The sequence below is a fragment of the Pelobates fuscus genome, chromosome 2 (assembly GCF_036172605.1).
Source record: "Pelobates fuscus isolate aPelFus1 chromosome 2, aPelFus1.pri, whole genome shotgun sequence".
Lineage (NCBI taxonomy): Eukaryota > Metazoa > Chordata > Amphibia > Anura > Pelobatidae > Pelobates > Pelobates fuscus.
The window spans coordinates 406036254-406059271 of NC_086318.1; the positions used below are offsets into that span (position 1 = coordinate 406036254).

The window sequence follows — 23018 nt, forward strand, 5'->3', positions numbered from 1 at the left end:
TGTCTACTAGACAGCCACTAGAGGTCACTTCCTGATTCATAGCAAAGATTTTCTTTGCTAGAGCGTCGCTGGACGTCCTCACACTGTTTGAGGACCTCCAGCGTCGCTCATTTCCTCATAGGAAAGCATTGAAAATCTTTTTCAATGCTTTCCTATGGGGAGCGCTAATGCGCATGCGCGGCATTGCCGCGCATGCGCATTAGGTCTCCTCGGCTGGTGGGCAGGGTCAGTCACACCCACCGGCTGACGGAGCGCTTCAGTAACCGTGGATTGGGGGGTGGGAGGGAGAGGATACCTCCAGTGCCAGGAAAACGGATTGTTTTCCTAGCACTGGAGTTTTCCTTTAATGCTCATTTCAAGATCATTTATAAATATGTTAAATAGAAGTGATCCCTGAACTGAACCTTGAGGGACACCAATGTTCAGTTTGAAAATGTACCATTAATGACAACTTTCTGTACTCTATCTTCAACCAAATGTTTTAGTATTCCCCATATGCATTTACTTTTTTAGATTTATTTCAAAAGACACCATATTGCGATCATTATTTCCCAAGTGCTCCCTTACTTGAATGTTTGTCAAAAGATCAGCATTGTTTGTTATAATCAGATCCAGACAAGCATCCTTTCTAGTTGGTGCTTGTACCAGTTGTGACATGAAGGTGTCATTTAACAGGTTCAAAAATTCCCCTTGCTGAGCTAGTAATCTGTTGAGTTCCAAAATGCCTCTCTATAAATGGTTTCATATCTGTACATACATTAAAATAAATACTCCCATTCTAAATGATTCACCCAATTATATAAATAGCTTTGGCGTGAGATCATCAAATTGTATTTTTGGTAATGACTTGCCTGCTGTCCCCCACCACCCTCACAAGCTTGCACCTTTATCTGTTTAATTCTTTATAAACCTAATCTAACCCCCCTGGCCACGTTCATTGTATTGATGTATGTAGAGCCTTCCTTTCTGTTAACAAGCTATCGGCTCCCTTGGCCAATTTAATCATCCACAGGAAATGGTCCTTCATAATTGTGGGGTGTATGCCGTTTTGAACATTAAACAAATGCTTTAGCATCCTGTTTGAATAGTATTAAGTAATAGTATGTTATGGTAGTTGGTTGACCATGTCCTTAAGGGTCTGAGGAGTCTGTTTCATAAACTTCAAAAAATGAGAAGAAAAAAAAAGCGGACTATAACAAGCTACACAAGGATACACTTATATTCATGATTTCACTGCTTAAAATAATGGTTCCATTAAAGGAACACTCCATTGAAAATAGTTTTTATCTTGTTACAGTTAAGTAGATATACCTCCAGATAAAATGTGCATTTATTTGTTTCTTCATGTTTTCTTTGAGTTTGCAAAAGCCGCGGAGCTGCTGTAGTCTGTGCAGGATATTTCTCCAAATTAATGCTTGTCATTAAAGGACCACTATAGTGCCAGGAAAACATACTCGTTTTCCTGGCACTATCGGGTCTTTAGGTCCCCCTACCACTGGCCTCTAGGGGGTGGAAGGGGTTAAATCTTACCAGTTTTCCCCGCCTGGCTCCCTCGGCTCGGGGAACTCTCCTCCTCCTTTTTCGACGTCATCGGCTGATTGCGCATGCGCGGCAAGAGCCGCGTGCGCATTCAGCCAGTTCATAGGAAAGCATTCTCAATGCTTTCCTATGGACGCTGGTGTCTTCTCACTGTGAAAATCACAGTGAGAAGCGTGGAAGTGCCTCTAGCGGCTGTCAATAAGACAGCCACTAGAGGCTGGATTAACCCATAGGTAAACATAGCAGTTTCTCTGAAACTGCTATGTTTACAGCAGAAAGGGTTAATCCTAGATGGACTTGGCACCCAGACCACTTCATTAAGCTGAAGTGGTCTGGGTGCCTACAGTGGTCCTTTAAGTAGCCTCTCTGCGCATGCAAACTGTCGCTGATTTCCTATTCTTCTCAATGAACTGTAGTACAGCTCATTAAGAAGGGGTAAGGCAGATATGTTTGAGCTTAGCATGCTTGCTGCTTCTGTTAGCTGTGTGAGTGACAGCCAGGGAGGTGTCTCTCCCCCAATTATTAAAGTGCCGATTTCTACTGAATTCAGCATCTTTATAAACTGTCATATTTATGGCAGACCTCACAGATAAAGTGCTTTATGTGAATGAACTGTTCCTGTAATGCAAGCATGTCAAACTCGCGGCCCACAATGAATATTTTTGCGGCCCAGCCATGAGTTTGACATAATACTAAGGCAGCGTAGGCACCTGCTCTCCCCACATTACAGGTGCCTACTCTGCTAAAATTTACCAGGCCGGGAAAGAGAGGTCGCTGGCGTCAGCGAGGGAGCTCAGTCTTCCTGCTCCTCACTGCTCCCTCGCGTGTGCGCTATGTAGTGATGCCGGGTGCCGGAATATGATGTCATTGCGGCCCAGCGTCACTAATGTGCATGTGTGAGAAACAGGTAGGAGACCTCCCGAGAGAAGATCCCAACCGGAACCCAGCAAGAGGCCCCACACTAGCTCCCAAAGGTAGGGAAGAATAAATTAAATGATGTGTGTGCAAGAATGTGTAAATGTATGTTTGTGTCTGTCAATGAGTGTGTGTGTGTCTCAGTGTTTGTGTGTCTGTCAGTGAGTGTGGCTGTCAGTGTCTGTGTGTGTGTGTGTCTGTCAGTCAGTCAGTGAGTGTGTGTGTGTCTGCCAGAGAGTGAGTGAATGTGTGTGTGTGTGTGTGTCCTGGTATTATGGCTTTGCATGACAAAACTCAGGCGCACACACCCCCACCCGCCCGCCTTCTAAATACACATACACACTCACTAACAGACAGTCACTAGCAGATACACACATTCACTAACAGACACCCATACACTCTCACTAACAGACACACACAAACTAACAGACACACACATAGTAACACACTCCCTAACAGACACACACTCACTAACTAACAGACACACACACTCACTAACAGACACACACATACTCACTAAAAGACACACACACACATTAACACACTAAAATTTATTTTTTATTTAACCCCCCCCCAGCCTTTGGGAATGCTGGGGTGGATTGACACTTTACCTGGGGTCCAGTAGGGCTGCTGGTCGCGCGGCCGGCCGGTGACTGCAGTCGGTGAGGGAGCACTAATCCTCCTGTTCAGCTCCCTCGCGTGCCGCTTAGTGATGCCGGGGTCGGAATGACGTCATATTCCGGCTACGGCATCACTGCCAGGAAAGTGCCGCCACTGCCAGCCTAGGGGGCCCTGACGTGGCCACCCGGCCAGCTCCTGGGCCCCCAAGGACAAGAGGCTAGCAAGGCATTTGCCAGGGTGATTGGGGGGGCAATGTCTTGTGATTGGGGGGGCAACAAATGTCTTGTTTGCCTCGGGGTAAATACACCCCTGTCTGTATGTGAGTGTGTGTTGGTCAGTGTTGCGATGCCAGTGGCTGGACAGTGGAGGACCTGTAGGTGCACAGAGCACGCAACACAACATCACATTCCGACGTGACGTCAACATGCTCCACCTTCACAGGGTTTCAGGGAGGATCAGTTTGGCACAGGGGGCAGATGGCGACATTGTGGGTATACCAGAGGCTGGTCTCTGGAGTTGCATACTGGCAAAGGCAATGTGAGTGGTGCCTGCTTGTCGGCGAATATTGTTTTTTTGTTTTGTTTTTTAAACAAGGGTTGGGATTTAGTAGAGGGGGGTGCTGGGATTTAGTAGAGGGGAGGACTGGGATTTAGTAGATGGGGAGACTGGGATTTAATATAGAGGTGGGGCTGGGGTTTAGTAGAGGGTGATGCTGTTTTTTTTTTTATACTGTACTTTTCAAAACAGACCTACGTTTCTATAAAAAAATTTATTCTTTTTTTTTTTTTTTTGCGGCCCACATAAACTTAAGCCTTGTTTATTTGGCCCATGCTAGCCTTTGAGTTTGACATGCTTGCTGTAATGTATATCAACATTCTTCTACTGAGGAATACACCAGCTTGAGGGACTTGTTTACTGACAGACAGACCAGAGAATCAAACTCAGATACAGCTTATATAATTTGTCTTTTTATCCTTTATATTTATTTTAGAATTTCGACTTCCCTTGTCTCGCGGGACAAATGCATTGGGTCCCTCACTATTTTATGTGTGTGAAATCAACACAGCATTTCACTTAGGGAAACTTGCACAACTTCCAGGGCCACATCTATTCTGCGAACTGAGTGTGCGAGTTGAGTACCATTTAAAATATATGGAATGTGAAGGAGGGTTAACTCACTGAGTTCTGCTTGTGATATTCTCAGAGGACTCAACGTTTGACAAGATACCTCTGAGTTGTAGAGAATTTGGGTTAAACCTATCAGCCTTCCCAAAATACATATTATCGCATCTAGAGTTATTTTAGGTTAGTTGCACTTAACCACCTGTATACTTTAACCCCTTAAGACCGCAGCCAAATGTACAAGTTGTGATCCAAAAAAAACGTAAACAAAACCTGGCATTTGCGCTATATGTCTGTTCAACCGTAATTCACCTCTTTCATATAAAATGCACCCACACTTATTATATATCATTTTATTCAGGGGAAACAGGGCTTTCATTTAACATCAAATATTTAGCTATGGAACATAACTTAATATGAATACAATATAAAAAAATGAGAGAAAATAAGATTTTTTTAAAATTTTCTTAGTTCTATGTGACATTCTAACTGTGAATGTCATAATACTGTTTGCTTTTACTGCAATAAAATACACATATTTGTATTCAGCGATGTCTCACGTGTAAAACAGTACCCCCTATGTACAGGTTTTATGGTGTTTTGGGAAGTTACAGGGTCATATAAAGCATGTTACACTTTTCAGTTTTTTCACATTGAAATTTGCCAGTTTGGTTACGTTGCCTTTGAGACTGTATGGTAGCCCAGGAATGAGAATTACCCCCATGATTGCATACCATTTGCAAAAGTAGACAACCCAAGGTATTGCAAATGGGGTATGTCCAGTCTTTTTTAGTAGCCACTTGGTCACAAACACTAGCCAAAGTTAACGTTAATATTTGTTTGTGTGTGAAAAATGCAAAAAACTAATTTGAAAGCCAATTTTGGCCAGTGTTTGTGACTAAGTGGCTACTAAAAAAGACTGAACATACCCCATTTGCAATACCTTGGGTTGTCTACTTTTGCAAATGGTATGCCATTATGGAGGTAATTCTTATTTCTGGGCTACTATACGGTCTCAAAGCCAACGTAACCAATCTGGCGAATTTCATTGTGAAAAAACTTAAACGCAAGCCTTATGTTTGACTCTGTAACTTTTGAAAACACCCTAAAACCTGTACATGAGGGGTACTGTTATACTCAGGAGACTTTGCTGAACACAAATATTTGTGTTTCAAAACAGTAAAAAGTATTACAGCAAAAATATCGTCAGTGTACGTGCCGTTTGTGTGCGAAAAATGCAATAAATGTCACTTTCCCTGAAGATATCATTGTTGTAATACATTTTACGGTTTTGAAACACAAATATTTGTGTTCAGCGATGTCTCCCGAGTAAAACAGTACCCCCCATGTACAGGTTTTATAGTGTCTTGGAAAGTTATAGGGTTAAATATAGTGCTAGCAAATTAAATTCCCTATACTTTCGGCCTGGGTTGTTAGGCAGGTCCCGCTAATAGTAATTAATTAGGATACCTAATTATGTAAAATTATTACATAAATATATACCGTATTTATCGGCGTATAACACGCACAGGCGTATAACACGCACCTCATTTTTAGAAAGAAATTCCAGGAAATTTCCCCCCTCATCCCATAGTATTCCCCCCCCTCATCCCATAGTATTCCCCCCTCATCCCATAGTGTCCCCCCTTTCCATAGTATTCTCCCCCCTTTCCATAGTATTCTCCCCCCTCCCATAGTATTCTCCCCCCTCCCATAGTATTCCCCCCTCCTCCCATAGTATTCCCCCCCTCCTCCCATAGTATTCTCCCCCCTCCCCTCCCATAGTATTCTCCCCCCCTCCCCTCCCATAGTATATAGTATTCTCCCCCCTCCCCTCCCATAGTATTCTCCCCCCCCTCCCCTCGTATTCTCCCCCCCCTCCCCTCGTATTCTCCCCCCCCTCCCCTCCCATAGTATTCTCCCCCCCTCCCCTCCCATAGTATTCTCCCCCCCTCCCCTCCCATAGTATTCTCCCCTCTCCCCTCCCATAGTATTCTCCCCCCTCCCCTCCCATAGTGTACTTTCCTCCCCCTCCCCTCCCATAGTGTACTTTCCTCCTCCTCCCCTCCCATAGTGTACTTCCCCTCCTCCCCTCCCATAGTGTACTTTCCTCCCCCTCCCCTCCCATAGTGTACTTTCCTCCCCCTCCCCTCCCATAGTGTACTTTCCTCCCCCTCCCCTCCCCTCCCATAGTGTACTTTCCTCCCCTCCCATAATTACTTACCTGTCCTGAAGCGTGGGCCGGCTTCACACCGTGCACCGCGGAACAGGAACTTTAATTTAAGGTTCCGGTTTCCGGCGGGACTGAAAGGAAGTGTGCACACTATTGTGCACACTTCCTTTCAGTCCCGCCGGAAACCGGAACCTTAAATTAAAGTTCCTGTACCGCGGTGCGCGCTGTGAAGCCGGCCCACGCTTCAGGACAGGTAAGTAATTATGGGATATCGGCGTATAACACGCACCCACAATTTTTCCCCTATTTTCAGGGGAAAAAAGTGCGTGTTATACGCCGATAAATACGGTATGTAAAATTATTATATATACACGTGTGTGGATATATATATGTATATATATGTATATAATTTTTTTACAATTATTTTTATTTATATATAGGTATACATATAGTGATGTATACGTATATACTTAGGTATATACATATATATTATTTCGTTCTACGTGTATTTTGATATCAATATATATATATTAATATCAAAATACAGTTAGAACGAAATTACACACATATATATTTTTAATTATTTTTTTTTTATTTTTAATTTTTTTTTTTTAACGTATTTATATATTTTTTATTATAAAATATATATATATAATTATAATTATGTATATATTTAATCAATATCCTTCTACGTGTATTTTGATAATAATATATATATATAATATATATATAAATGATCTATGTATATTTGATGTGTAACTGTAATTTATTTTATTTTGTAACATTAAGGGGTTAAGAGGGGAGCAGAGGGGCAGAGACAGTGTCAGCCAGTGATTTTACATCACTGGCTGACACACAGGATCAGTGATCACAGTGACAGGCTGTCACTGTGATCACCTCCTGCAGATCACGGTAATTGGCCACAGGGGGAGTGCCTGGGTGGCCAGGCATGCCCACAACCGTGATCTGCAGGGGGATCCTGCCTGCAGTTACTATGGGTCAGCCAATAGGCTGACACATAGTAACTCTGATCGCAGTGACAGGCTGTCACTGCGATCAGATCGCAGGGAGAGGCTGTCTCTGCATTCAGATCGCAGTGACAGCCTCTCACTGCGATCAGACTCTGCAGATCGCGGTCACTGACCGCAGGGGGACTGCCTGGGGGGCCAGGCATGTCCCCCGACCGCGATCTGCAGATTGAAAATGCGGCCGGCTCCATGTGTCAGCCGATTTTAAAATCGGCTGACACATGGTAAATACCGATCGCAGTGACAGCCTGTCACTGCGATCGAAAGCTACAGACCGCGGTCCCCAGGCACAAGGGGGCTGCCTGGGGGGCCAGGCATGCCCCCCGACCGCGATCTGCAGCGGCCATGTGCCGCCGGCCACGTGGGGGGTAAGACCGCCCAGGACGTACTATGCCGTCCTGCGGCGTTTAGAGCCGCCCAAATAAGGACGGCATAGTACGTCCTGCGGTCTTAAGGGGTTAATATATCTCTAAGATCCTTACATTAAATGTATCGGTAAATAATTAGATTCAGTTAATTGTGTGTATGTTATGCTGCATCCCATTAGGCATTCAAATAATTTAATGGTTAATAAAGTAAAAATGCCATAATGTGAGTATTATGCAGGACACGGCCTATCTACTGCAGAGGTTAAAACTAGTCACTCGAATGACTAATTATTTAGGTTTTATTGAATAGAAGTGCTAAATCCTGGACGTATGTTTGTGATTTTGCAAATGAGTAAATTTTCTGTGCGAATGTTTATAGTCACGTTAGGATATAACATAATTATTTTAAAACGCTATATATTGAAGTAAGAAAATAAGAAAACTGTTCTTGGCGTTCACTGATAAGGCTTATCACATGCCTTGTTTTACTAAACATTGAGTTTTCCCGGCATTACCAGTGACTGTGGCAGAAATTGATGATTCCAACTTCCATGTTCTGTTCCCCAAATCCTGAAAAGCGGCACGATTACAAATCATAAGTAAAACATTATTTAATGAAAACATAATTATTACATCATGTTCATGCGAGTCTCCTGTTAACGGCAGCGATTTATTTGATGTTTCCATGATATATATAGTGCCCTCGACAATTTTTGGCACCCTTAGTAAATATGAGCAGAGAAGGCTGTGAAAATGGTCTTTCTTGTTTAACCTTTTGATCTTTTGTTAAAAAAAAAATACTTAAAAATACTCTGCTCTCATAGATATTAAACAATTGAAAACACAACACAGGTTTATCCAAAAAATATATTTGTTAAATATATCAATAAATATATTGGCACACCTATGAATTCATATGAGAACAAATATATTTGAGGTATATTCCCATTGATGTTTTACATTTCTTAGTACACCTTTTGTGACTATGAACAGAAACTTGTCTAACCATGACTTTATTTTTGACAGGGGTATAAATATGAGGTAAGACATAGGTCAAATTCCCTTAGTTATTCATCACAATGGGTAGAACCAAGGAATATAACGGTCACATGTTGCAAAGGGTTGTTGAACTTTACAAAATGGGAAATTAGCACAAAAAAAAAAAAAATAGAAAATTGCAATATCATTGAAAATCCCCATTTCCATCAGGGAAATAATTAAGAAGTTCCAGTCAACTGGAAATGGTATGAATCAACCTGGAAAAGAACGTGTCTATATTGTCTCAACGCATTGTGAAGATGATGGTTTGAATGGCCAAAAACCTCCAAGGATTACAGCTGGAAAATTGCAGAAAGTCTTCAAAACTACAAAAGATACAATAGATTATAAAAGCAAGATATCATTTTTTTTAGCAATAAACACCAGAGGTGGGTTTGGTGCACACAGAGAGGTAGCCATATGGAAAAGTACATAATGCCCACAGTTAAATATGGTGGTTGTTTTTCTGCCAGGTGACATGGACAATTTGTTAAGATATTATTTTGTATGAGTTAGCGCACCACATTGAATGAATATACTGAATGAGATCAGAGTGTTTATAGTTTTTGTAAAGTATTTATACTCCCAGTCCAAAAAGTATTTTCTGCCTATGGAAAAGGATTGGATTGGCTGAAATCATATTTCATAAATTCATAAATTCTGATGGTTTTATTACCCTTTAAGGTGGTTAAGGGGGGGCAACACATCTAAATCGTTGTTTTCACACTATATTGTCAGGAATACATGTTTGTCTTCCTGTCCCTACAGTGTTCCAGCAGGCAGGCAACTATTCTCCCAACACCCATTTATCAAGGCCGCAATGGTTGTATGGCACACCCCAAGCCCCAAATAGGGCCTCTCCTTATTCCCTTCCTCCCACCACTCTGTGGGGCATAACTCAGAATTTGTGCAAGACATTGAACTGGAGGCCTTGAAATGTCTCCTACCCCAAGCAATCCCACAGATATGACATGTAGTGTCGGATGAGAAAATCATGTCCCTTGAAAGGATAGAGGTCCCGAACACATATATAGACAGATTTGTCGAGTGCAGTGTTGAGATGTAGTATACTCTTTGAGAAAAATAGATATATCAAGATGTTCAGCAATAGGCCTTCGCCGTTTTCCCCGGCTCCTTCCTCCACCACCACAAGAAAACTCAGTCATCCAAATACAACAATTCCATTACAATCTGCATTCTAAATATGGCAAAATAAATAATCTTATGTTTCTGGCTGCAGACTATAGTGCCTGTCCAGTCACTATGGTTCTCCAAAATGGAGGAGTTGAGGTTACTGGAGGAGCTGTGATTTGTCTCTCAGGGCAGAACAATTGCCATCATCTGGATAGTTATATCCTGCACCAACAACTTTCTTTAACAATTCCTCTAATTAAAGGCCCTCAGACCTATAAGATTCCAGGTTGCCAGGTGCCACTTACTTGAAGCATCCCGTAGAACACTTCATACAAGCCCATACTCAGAAAAGAGCTTCTAGAAAATGGTTGTTCATTCTCCCTCACTTTTTTTTTCCCTCAACTCCCCTTTCCCTCCCTATTGGCAATAACTACCGAATCTCAACATCTTTTGGTGAATCAAAAAGATTTCCTACCTTTCTGTTTTTATTGTCTTTATTGACATGACGTTGACACAAAATCGCACTATGTTTATGTGAGTTTACAATTACTGTTTTCTTTTCTGCATAAAACTTGATATACAGTTAATTACAATCGACTTCATATGTGAGACCTGCGAGTCTCGTCTGCTACACAAACAAAATGCTGGGTCCTACCAGTCCCTTTTTCATTTCTTTCTGTATGAAAAAATGTTGAAAAAATCTAAATAAAATTTATATTTACTAAAAAATTTAAAAATAAAATAAAGTGCCAAACAACATTCAACATTTCTTTTAAGGTACCTATGAGTAATGTCCTCTAATCATAACTGTAAAGTTAATCATTATAAAGTAGGTAATTATTATAAAAGAACCCAGTATTAAAGCAAAAACACACTTACATCCAATACATTTTTTAACAGATAGTGACAGTAAAACAGGAGAATGCAAATATTTTGGTTCTAGAATAAGCTGACCATTGTATATATTGGCCTGTGTTTTCCTTTCTGTCTCAATCTTTTTCTTTTTTTCCCCCTCTTTCTTTTTCTTCATCACGCTGTTTTTAACGCGTACATATAATTGTAGGAGTAATCTATGCTTTGTCTGTTTTCTGCAAACCTCTCATCTGTTTTTTTTTTGTGGTCATGCTGGAGTCACACATGTTTCTGTGTGTACATAAAAATATATTTATTTGTTATTTACACCTCAGCGCTTTAGGTAGGTACCCCACACGTGATTGTTCCTGACTTCGCTATGAATGTAGGGAATCCTGATTAATCTGAGTGTTTCATCAACATTGTTCGGAACAAAACATCAAAGCCGTTCTTTGAAATCCGTTTATTTATCAACAATGATGTCCTTCTGCATATAAACAAAACGTACATATCATGTTCATCATAACAGATCAGGCTGGCAGAACACTGCGTCCTACCATGGTCAAGATCTCTCATCAATCATCAATCTCAACAAAGTATTTTGTGCCAGATTCTTCAATTTACAAATCGAATGTTATCGTTTGTGCAGTATTAGCGTCCAATTTCTACAACAATGTTTCAGAGGGGGGCAGGGAGAGAGATATCCCCAAAAAATGAACATTATCTATTGAAAATCTTAATGTTATGTTCTACCGTCAAAATGTAAATCAGTTGGAAAGCTGATCATTGGTTTACATTCCTGTGTGTGTGGTTTTTGTTTCATGTTTATTTACACTCAAACTACAGAAAATAGAGGGGGAAGTTTTTTTTTGTTTTTTTTTATATATTTAACAATTAAATGCTTGGATAAAAAATGGGAAAACTTGATAATTGTATATTGTTTTTTTTTTTTAAAGTATTGGTAATAATTGGTTCTGCCTTTACAAGATCTACTCCCATGAAAGGTATATGTGAGTTTCACGTAAAGTACAATGTATAGCTTAGGTTTGTATACTTGATGCAAACTAGCGATCACTTTAACCTTTAATATATATTTATAGATTGGTGTTATTCTAATCTTTAAATCCATTAAAAAAAATATATAACCAACCAATACTTTTTTTTTATATATCTTTTTTTGTTTATGTTAATTACGGTATTGTTGCTTTTGTGGTTACAAAATAGATAACTTAACATCAAAGGTCTAGGGAACAAAGTGAGATATTTTTGCATTAATAGTTTTCAAATGTTGGCATCCTTCTCTAATTTTACGCAATTACATGAGATTTTCAAGCCATGGGAACTTTTGCTTGCTTTGAACTTCTGTGTCTGAGTGTTTACTTGTTGAGGACATTGTGGCTCGAGAGAATAAATACACATGTGAGAGTTGCACATCGAATATCCAATCTGTTGCCAATTTCCTTTTACATTTTTCCAAAATAAAATTGTATAATCTAGTGGCATATCAAGAGATATATGTTACAGGTACAAACATGCATTAAAAAAAAAAAAAAAAAAAATCTTATTTTGAGTTTATAGAAGGGTGCTCGAGATACAGTAAGCATAGAATTAGGGCATATGAGGTCCTGTGATCTTACAAAGCTATTGGCTAGCCGGAGCGAGTGTATGTAAGGAAGCATATCAAGTATATCGGGAGATGTTCTGATTGAGATGCAAAGGTGGGGAATCTGTTTAGTAATAGAGTTAAGGAGGGGGATAATGGAGGCAGACGAAAAGGTAAATAGGAGGGCAATATATCAAGCATTCTAAATGTGACCTATGCATTTCACGGAATTCCTGGATTCGTTATTAATTTTTAATGCATTAAAGATATGGAATGCTGTTATTCTCTATTTTGTATCACGCTGTTTTTGCAATTGGTGTTTGTAAAATCTGAACTTGACTAAACCTGATACTTGTGTGTTTTTTTTAGTTGTTTCAACTTATTTTTCAGACTTTCCAATTGAAGCATTATAATCTTAGTGTCTTTAATCTGGGTTCACAATCTCCCAATAAAGTATTAATTAATCTTAACAACAGTGGTTCTAGTAGTTGTGTGTAAGGTTATAATTTCTTAGACCTAAAGGAACACAAATAACTACTCTTTGTACCTATAAGCTGCGCTATGTAGTATTATTTGTGTTCCTTTAGGTCTAAGAAATTATAACCTTACACACAACTACTATAACCACTGATTTTAAGGTAATTTTTTGTATTTGAAGCGCAACACTTTTAAACTTTTTTGTTATCTTGTTGGTGTTTGTGGAGAAGTCACATGTCTTTGTGTTAGCTGCTATTAATATATACAACGTAGAGATTTACTCATAAATATTTAGTATTTTAATATAAGCGCTAGTACCCTTCATCCTTTTTACTATTAATTAATCTTAATTTGTAAACAAAGTTGATAAATGATTATATTGTGTTCTGTTTATTTCTGTAGGATCGTCTATTTTTTGTCATGGAGTATGTAAATGGAGGAGACCTAATGTTTCAGATTCAACGCTCACGGAAATTTGATGAACCTCGATCGCGATTTTATGCGGCAGAAGTGACCTCAGCTCTCATGTTTCTTCATCAACATGGTGTTATATACAGGTAGGGGGATATGCATACTTTTTCATTTATTGAATCTTAAATACTTTATTTTTCAGTCTCTCGGTTAGTCTGCTTAGGACCATCATGTTACCTGCCAATCCTGTTCCATCCCGGCCCCAGCATGGCACACACTGTGATGGCATGGTCATTCTGGCATCATGTTTGATGCAGACCACTCCGACTACATCATGACTCACTGACTGCCTCCATTTTATCTCCTTGTCCGTCATTGTTATTGGCTCTGCCTTAAGCACCTAGCAGCCAGCATAGAGGGAAAACAAGCAAAGAAATTGGAGGAGAAAGAGAAACCTCTTCTCATTCAATGCAACGTTCCAGGACTTAGCCCCTGGTTGTCCAGCAGAGGATTATGGGATAAGTAGTTTATCCCCAAGTGTAGTTCCATAGATAGTACAAGAGAAACTGCTCTGTAAACTGGTAGCAGCCAAATAACTCCTGCTATCCGTTTACACGCAGCATCCTGCTCATTTTTGTCATATGGCTTTCTGCAGTGATTGACAAGCCCTCTGACAATCGTGTGACTACAGCTCAGGCTCCCGTTATGTAGTAGAGACATTTTGAATGTGGCGTTCGCAAGTTACGTTGCAGTGAAATTAACACTGCAATGGAGGAGTGCAAACTAGTGTAGGTTGGCTATTTGTATGCTGCGTGCAGGCGAGCTATTAGAAAGAAAATGGACAGCATAATACACCACTGGAATTAATGAATTTCAATACACATTAACAAACTGTTTCAACATATTTTTTTCCAAGTGATATAACTTTATAAATAGCATTATGTCTTTAAAGCACATTTCATAAATTAAATATCAGAGGTTTAACCTACATAGATTGTATCCTGACAAATCCAGTACATTGTCTCCACCAAATTTCTAAAAACGCCTAATGCGTGCTTTTTTTTTTTTTTTTGCTGACCCCTATATGGTTTTGAGCACAGGACTAATTGGAAGAGTATACTGATACTAAAATTGTGGAGTGTTCTAAAAGTGGAGCTATCACCATGGAAAGCAATGTAATTGGCAGGAACATCCATTGGTTTCCATCTTTATCATTCGTGACGTTCATTAATTTAGATGTAGGTAGATTATTTCTCATTTTGTAATTAGTGCAAACGGGTCTATTATCAGCGAATTAACTTTATTTCCATATTTCAGTAATTCTGAAGACTTTAACATCTGTTTGTGCTTGCACGTAACCACGTTTATAACCATGGTATGAAGTGCTGTGTTCCCAGCACATTCCTCCTAAATATAAAATAAATACATGTAATACATAATTCAGAATTAAAGTACATTATGGGTCAGTGAAAGAGAAATGTAAGACTAGAAAATTCAGATTTAAATGTATCTTTACACTTTTGAACTAAGTAGTATGAAAGGAAATTCAAAACCATGCGAATCTTCTGACTCAGAAAACTTTCAATTACAGTTTTGTAGACTATTTTATGTTGTCTGCCTTAAAATGTTTTTGTTTGAGCTTCTTGGTTTGGCGGCTTGTTTGTCTGTGAAGTATCTTGCAAATTTGTTTAATACATTTTTCTTACATAAATATCTGATTACCTCGACTGTCTCAGTTAGGGTGAGGGTTAACATGACACATCCGCCTCTTCCACTGCAGTGATTAAAATAAAATATATATGTACGCAATAATATAGTAACTTTATGGTAATATTTATGAATCACCAACAAACTCTGTCGTTATACCGTAAAAGAGAGGTTTCCATTCCAGGGTGTAGTGAAAAGATAAGTCGAAAAACTCACTCCAGAGACGGCTTATGGGGACCTTCAAATAATCCACAAATAAAAAAGGATAATTGAAGCGGAGACAAGTCACAGACTGGCTGCACTCATTGTGTGGTAATTCTAGTAGACTGGATTCGGAAAAATAAGATAAACTTTATCATTTCATCTTTAAAAAAATGACCTAAGTACACGATGACCGAGAAGAGAAAAAACAGGATAAAACAGAGTCTGTTACCTAACACTTTTTAACCAAAGTGTAAAGTATGCAATGGTCCATAACCACTACCACCTATTGAAGTGGTTAGGGTGTGCATAGTTTTTGGGTGCCGTCCTTCTGTTTGTTTGTTTTAATTTTTTTGTCAAACCTCTTGAAAATGGGATACTCTTCCAGTACCAAAAGCCCCAGTCCCTCGCCTGCCATTAAGATGGTACAGTTTTGATATTCTACAGGCCGGCATCAGTGCTTGGTTGATAACGCTTTTTAGCTTTGTGACGGAATTGCTGCACAGTTATCAAAATGATACCAATGCAACATTCACTGACCATTTTAATTCTGTATGGTAATTGTACTGGAACTCCACTGAGGTCAGAAAATGTTACCCATAAAAAACCTTACCAAATATATGTCTTAAAAAAAAATGGTTAGTTTGCAGGCTTTTCAGTAAGGCTCATTGATAGCAAGGAGTGCTATTAACCTATTGCGTTTCCTTAAATAGTTTACAATGAATATTTCAGTTATTTTGCACATGAGTATTGATGTTATCTGTTTTATTTTATTATAATGTAGTTACAGATCTTATTTGTTCTTTAATTGTCAAGTCAAGGTGTTTGTGGTGTTGTTCCTGCGTGTGCAAAAAACACTTGGTGCATTGTTTAAGTGGCACTTCAAGTAATTTTATTGGTGTTGAAATTGATAAATGTCTGACAGTTCCTTTAATGTGTTGATAACTTCAGAAGATGTGTGACTGACAAAATTGCATATAAAAAAATAAAGTGCTTATCAAAAGGCATAGGACCCCTTTCTACCAATCTGATAATGGTAAAATTGTTGTTAAATTTTTCGACATTGTTTTGACATTGTTAATCAATCATTGGCAACTGCTTAAGCCATGAGTGGCCTGGCACCCTCCCAGAGTAAGTAGTCAAACTATTTAAGAGCAGTTTGTTAACTTATCTGTTCCCCCCAGGCTCCTGAACAGAACCTGGGTTTCTCTCTGAGCTACAAATAGCAAAGGTCTGTCTTTATTAGCTCAGAGCACTTGGCTGATGATCTCAGCCAATAAGAATGGCTGTCAGGGTTTCTTTGCTGTTTTAAACAGCAACCCTTTTCTGTTTCAGTGATTGAGTTTCAGCTGCAATCACTATGAGCTCCTTCTGCTTGTTGCCACGGTTACTCACCTGTGAGTAGTAATCAACCCTGCTGCTAATCAGTTCTGCCTATTTAAGCAGCTAAGCCCAGAACCTCCTTGCCCTTGCGTGGTTTCCTGTTCCCCAGAAGTCTCCTTGTTCCTGTGTTTCCTGTTTGCTCCTGGTTCCTGACTCCGCTGCTCTCCGTGCTCCTGATCCTGGCTTGTCTGACTACCCGCTCTGGTGACTGACCCCTGCTTGATTCCTGGACTTTGCTTTTGTTATTTATTTGTTATTTATTAATAAAGGTGTGTTTGCATCTACTTCTGTCTCTGTCTGGTTCCTGGTCCCTGACATTACGCAAGGGCCATGAATACAGATGGTACAGGCAAGACACCTATACCTAACCTATTTACCCGGTGGGACCAGCAGAACCACCATTTGGACCAGTATGCCCATCTGGATCCAGTACCCGGCCAGCCTGCGATTGCGGCCGCCTCTGCCTCACTTCCTGTTCTAGAACCGGTTGTAGCCTCCAAACCTGTAGCGGCTAGAGAAATGACTGGGTCTGTCCCGCTCCCTCAGTATTTTGGGGGCAACCCAGCACAGTGCAGAGAATTTATAAATCAGGTTAAAGGATACCTTGAAACCCTGCCCCAGGCATTTCCTACAGACAGTGACAAAGTTCACTTCATGATTTCTTTGCTGTCTGAAAAGGCCCTAGCTTGGGCAAAACCTCTCTGGGAGGCAGAGAAGCCTATTATTTACAATTACCCTGAATTTGTTGCATCCTTCAAAAGGGTTTTTGATATTCCAGCTCGCTCCACCCCTACTGCCGAACTACTCATGTCTAATGCTCAGGGCACAAAAACTATTGTCGAGTATGCCAGTGAATTCCGTACCATGGCAGCAGAAGGTGGCTGGAACAACGAGACTCTCGTGGCTGCCTTTGCACAGGGTCTCTCCGATGTGTTTAAAAATGAGATTGCAGCCAGAGAATTACCTAAAGATCTCGAGGAACTGATATCATTTGTCACCCTCATTGACATCAGACTCCGAGAGAGATCCTCATCCAAGGAGCGCCTGCGGAGGCCTCTTGTAAATTTGGCACCGAGCTTTTCTTGCCCACCCTCACCTCCCTCACCTCCCATGCCTCCTGGTCCTGAGTCCTCTGTCTGTGTGGAGCCAAGGCGGTTAGGCTTCTCACGCCTCTCGGTCGAGGAGAGAGCCTTTAGGAGGAGGGAGGGCCTGTGCCTATACTGCGGACACCACGGTCACATGTTAAAGTTTTGCCCGATCCGTCCGGCAAAGGGTCCGCACCCAAGATACTGTCAGGGGCAGATCTTGGGTGGTCTTTCTGCAGACCCAGAGATATGTGTGGGCAAACCCTTGGTGCCTATTATCCTCTCCTGGCCTGATTCATCCATTGAAACCCGGGCATTTCTTGATTCTGGGGCCGCAGGCTTGTTTATAGATTGTGCATTTGCAGCAAAGCACTCTATACCCTTACAGTCTCGCAACTTCCCACTAGCCTTCGAAGCCATCGATGGCAGACCAATACAGCCAACCCACGTGACCCAAGAAACCGTGCCCATATCTCTGGCTGTAGGGGCTCTACATCATGAGACGATCCAATTCCAGGTCATTTCCTCTCCATATTACCAGGTTGTTTTGGGATACCCTTGGTTACAGAAGCATAACCCCACAATTGATTGGCGCAAAGCTGAGATATTATCATGGTCCCAGCAATGCACATTGTCCTGTCTCCAGAAACCGGTCAAAGTTTTGGGCGCATGTTCTGCCTCTTCCTTACCCGCTGAGTACCAAGAATTCCAAGATGTATTTGACAAAGGTCAAGCCAGCGTTCTGCCACCACACCATCCGTATGACTGTGGTATCGAACTCCAACCGGGTACCAATCCTCCCCGGGGCCGGATTTACCCACTGTCTGTAGCAGAGAATCGAGCCATGGAGGAGTATGTTACCGATGCACTGTCTAAGGGTTTTATTCGGAAGTCATCTTCTCCTGCCGGGGCCGGCTTTTTCTTTGTAAAGAAAAAAGATGGCGAGTTGAGACCCTGTATCGACTATAGGGGTCTCAATCGCATTACTATTAAGAATGCCTACCCCATTCCATTAATCACGGAGTTATTTGACCGCCTCAAGGGAGCAACGGTCTTCACCAAACTTGATCTGAGAGGGGCATATAATCTCGTCCGGATAAAAGAGGACCACGAATGGAAAACCGCATTTAACACCAGGAGCGGCCATTACGAATACCTTGTAATGCCCTTTGGTCTTTGCAATGCTCCGGCGGTTTTCCAAGAATTTATAAATGACGTCCTGCGAGATATGCTGCAGCAATGTGTGGTGGTTTATCTTGATGATATTCTGATCCATTCCACATCTCTCGAGAACCATCACGCAGACGTTTCTCGTGTTCTACAGAGACTTAGAGAAAATAATCTGTTCTGCAAATTGGAGAAATGTGAGTTTCACTGCAAACAGGTCACATTCTTGGGATATGTTATCTCAGATGCTGGATTCTCTATGGATCCGGAGAAACTTTCGGCTGTACTAAAATGGCCTCGACCTACGGGTCTTCGCTCTATACAACGTTTTCTGGGCTTCGCCAATTATTATCGGAAGTTCATACGCAACTTTTCTTCCTTGGTTAAACCTCTCACGGACATGACCAGGAGAGATGCTGATCCACAGCATTGGTCACAGGAAGCCATTACTGCCTTTGAGTCTCTCAAAGTCGCCTTTGCTGCTGCTCCTTTACTGGCACACCCTAACCCTGCCTTACCATTCATTCTTGAGGTCGATGCGTCTGAGACAGGAGTAGGCGCCCTCCTGTCTCAACGTCCTAACCCAGAGAGCTCCAGGCATCCGTGCGGGTATTTCTCGAGGAAATTGAACCCGGCGGAATGCAATTACCAGATTGGTGATAGAGAACTTCTAGCCATAATTTTAGCTCTCAAAGAATGGAGGCACCTTCTTGAGGGTACTTCAGTGCCAATCCTCATACTCACAGACCACAAGAATCTAACATATCTTTCTGAAGCTAAGCGACTTTCCCCCCGGCAAGCTAGATGGGCTCTCTTCCTATCAAGATTCAATTATGTGGTTTCTTACTTGCCCGGTACTAAAAACATTCGGGCTGATGCCTTGTCTCGACAGTTCTCCCCTCCATCTAGAGAGGAGATAACCCCTACTCCTGTGATTCCTCCGGACCATATACTGGCAACCATCCGTACTAACCTCACCTCACCCCTAGGCGAGGAGATTCTGGCTGCACAAAGTAATGCTCCTCCAGAGAAACCTAATGGCCGTTGTTTTGTACCTATTAACCTCCGTACGAAACTATTGAGTACATACCACGACCCCAAAGCAGCTGGACATCCAGGCAAAAACCAGTTCATCTGGTCCGTCTCCCGGCAATTTTGGTGGCCTAGTCTCCGTTCGGATGTCACCGCTTTTGTAGCTGCCTGTCCTGTGTGCGCTCAAAATAAAACCCCACGACGCCCTCCAGTGGGTCTCCTGCAAACCATACCTAATGGTGAACGACCCTGGACCCACTTGTCCATGGATTTTATCGTAGATCTTCCGGTCTCCCGTGGCAATACAGTCGTTCTCATGGTTGTTGACCGATTCTCGAAGATGTCGCATTGCATTCCCTTGAAAAAACTACCAACTTCCCAGGAACTTGCAACAATTTTTGCTCGGGAGATCTTTCGTCTGCATGGGTTACCCAAAGTGATAGTCTCAGATAGGGGTAGCCAGTTCGTGTCCAGATTTTGAGCTTTTTGTACGCAAATGGGAATTCAGCTTTCCTTCTCCTCGGCCTACCACCCGCAATCCAATGGTGCAGCGGAACGAGCTAACCAAACACTGGAACAGTTTCTGCGTTGCTACATTTCTGACCACCAGAACAACTGGTCTGATCTGCTACCCTGGGCGGAGTTTGCCCACAATAGTGCGATTAATGCCTCCTCCCGGCTATCCCCATTCCTGGCAAACTATGGGTTTCAACCGTCCATGTTACCTGATACGTTCTTGCCACAGGGGATACCGGCATTGGAGGAACATCTCAGGGAACTCCGTTCCACTTGGGTGCAGGTTCAGAATTCTTTGCAACGCGCAATGCAGAACTACAAACTCCAGGCCGACCGCAGACGCCTTCCTGCACCTACCTATCAGGTCGGAGAGAGGGTCTGGCTGTCTTCCAGCAACCTACGCCTCCGTGCCTCCGTGTTCCCTCACAAAAACTGGCACCCCGATACGTTGGGCCATTTCGTATACTTCGAAGGGTCAACCCTGTAGCTTACGCACTTGACCTTCCTGCTAACATGCGCATCTCAAATGTTTTCCATGTTTCCCTCTTGAAACCATTGGTTTGTAATCGTTACACCACCTCAGTGCCACGTCCACGTCCTGTCTTGATTGACAATCATGAGGAATATGAAATACGCAGCATCATTGACTCACGGGTCTTCAGAGGACAGATCCAATACTTGGTGTACTGGAAAGTATACGGTCCAGAGGAACGCTCCTGGGTTCCAGCCTCTGATGTCCATGCACCATCCCTCCTTCGTTCCTATCACGCCCGCTTCCCCATGAAGCCCGGACCCACCAACAGAGATGGGGGGAGTCGTTGAGGGGGAGGTACTGTCAGGGTTTCTTTGCTGTTTTAAACAGCAACCCTTTTCTGTTTCAGTGATTGAGTTTCAGCTGCAATCACTATGAGCTCCTTCTGCTTGTTGCCACGGTTACTCACCTGTGAGTAGTAATCAACCCTGCTGCTAATCAGTTCTGCCTATTTAAGCAGCTAAGCCCAGAACCTCCTTGCCCTTGCGTGGTTTCCTGTTCCCCAGAAGTCTCCTTGTTCCTGTGTTTCCTGTTTGCTCCTGGTTCCTGACTCCGGCCTTGTTCCTGACTCCGCTGCTCTCCGTGCTCCTGATCCTGGCTTGTCTGACTACCCGCTCTGGTGACTGACCCCTGCTTGATTCCTGGACTTTGCTTTTGTTTATTATTTGTTATTTATTAATAAAGGTGTGTTTGCATCTACTTCTGTCTCTGTCTGGTTCCTGGTCCCTGACAATGGCCCTGTGTGGATCTGCTTAACTCAATGGAGCTAACTGGATTCTCCTTGCAGGAATCTGGAAACATTGCTCTGGCTGCAGGTAATCAGGGGGACCTAGGTAAATTGTCAATTCTTAAACAGCTTGACTAGTTACTTTGGTAGAGTGCCAGGGTACTCATGACTTGATGGATATCAAATGTTAGGTGGGAATGTACCTATATCGGTCAAATAATGTTTAATCATTGACAGCAATCCTAGACTGCAATAACTGGGGACAGGATAGCCCAGCTCTTACAGCCTATCTTTGCTATCCAAGGTTGTATGGATTTGTACAGACAAGGCAGAAGGGATACTTCTTCATATTTTAAGCAGCAGCCTATGGGGCAGTCCTTTTTCAAATAGTTTTTATTGAAAGTTTTACAATTTTACAATAAAATGAACATTCTATATGAGATAAGTAAAATATTGATACAACAAACAAACCGTGGTATAATGTAATAAATAATTATCTGGAAGTAGTAAATTATTAATAAATCAAATGTAGAATAATATGGTACAAAATATCACAATGTATACATAACATTTTGGTCAGGTGGGGTCAAAAATTAAAGTTGTACTTCTGTCTGATGACTTTTTCTTTGATAACCTTCTTAGATTTGAATGGGATAAGTGTATGGGTCATTAACCTAAGCACAGTTTCACATCCAATATTTTCAAACTATTGGTTAATAACTTCCTTAATATATGGAACTATAGGAGACTTCGTGACGTTGAAGAGCCATAGTGGCTGCAATGAGAATATGAATAAGCAGATGGGGCACCTAATGTGTTGGCTGAGGTCTATTTTCTTTCTCAAGCTTCTTGACAATGGTTTGACAGAAACCAGTAGGACTACACCCAATGACTCTTGGCAGCATAACATCTATAAAAAGCTGAGGTGGCTCTTCTCGATTAAAGTTATTTTTCTTTTAACTACAATTATCATTTTAATTTACTAGTATTTATTATATTCATTAATATGATTGTAGCCTGCCAAGATCCCATCTTTTTAAAGTGAATCTGTCACAACAAATTAAATTTAAATTATAATATCTCCTCAAGCAATGAATACATAGTTTTATAGTTGATGAATGACATTGCTTAAATAGACATTTATAAAATATTTGCCACCTCTCCAGCATTGCCACACACCTCCAGCATGCAAACTCCATCATTGTTAAATGATGAATAGCTATATAGTCAAAAAATACCAATATTATAAAGGAAGTCAGCATTTGAAATTCAGTGGAAAATCACATGGAGTCAATGGGCAGAGGTGCGAAAAAAAAGCTTAAAAGACAACTGTCACCTCAAAACTTTTTTTTAAATAAAATAATATTTCCATCAAGTTTTGGAAGAA

At 41.3% G+C, this 23018-nt stretch overlaps 1 protein-coding gene across 1 annotated transcript in view; it reads left to right on the forward strand.

Moving 5' to 3' along the window:
* The window catches only part of PRKCE (protein kinase C epsilon), a 385698-nt gene that overhangs the window by 313444 nt on the left and 49236 nt on the right, over positions 1–23018 (forward strand). Inside the window, exon 11 of the mRNA XM_063443914.1 lies at positions 13273–13427. Within this exon, the coding sequence (XP_063299984.1) occupies positions 13273–13427 (155 nt within the window). The remainder of the gene's footprint in view (positions 1–13272; positions 13428–23018) is intronic.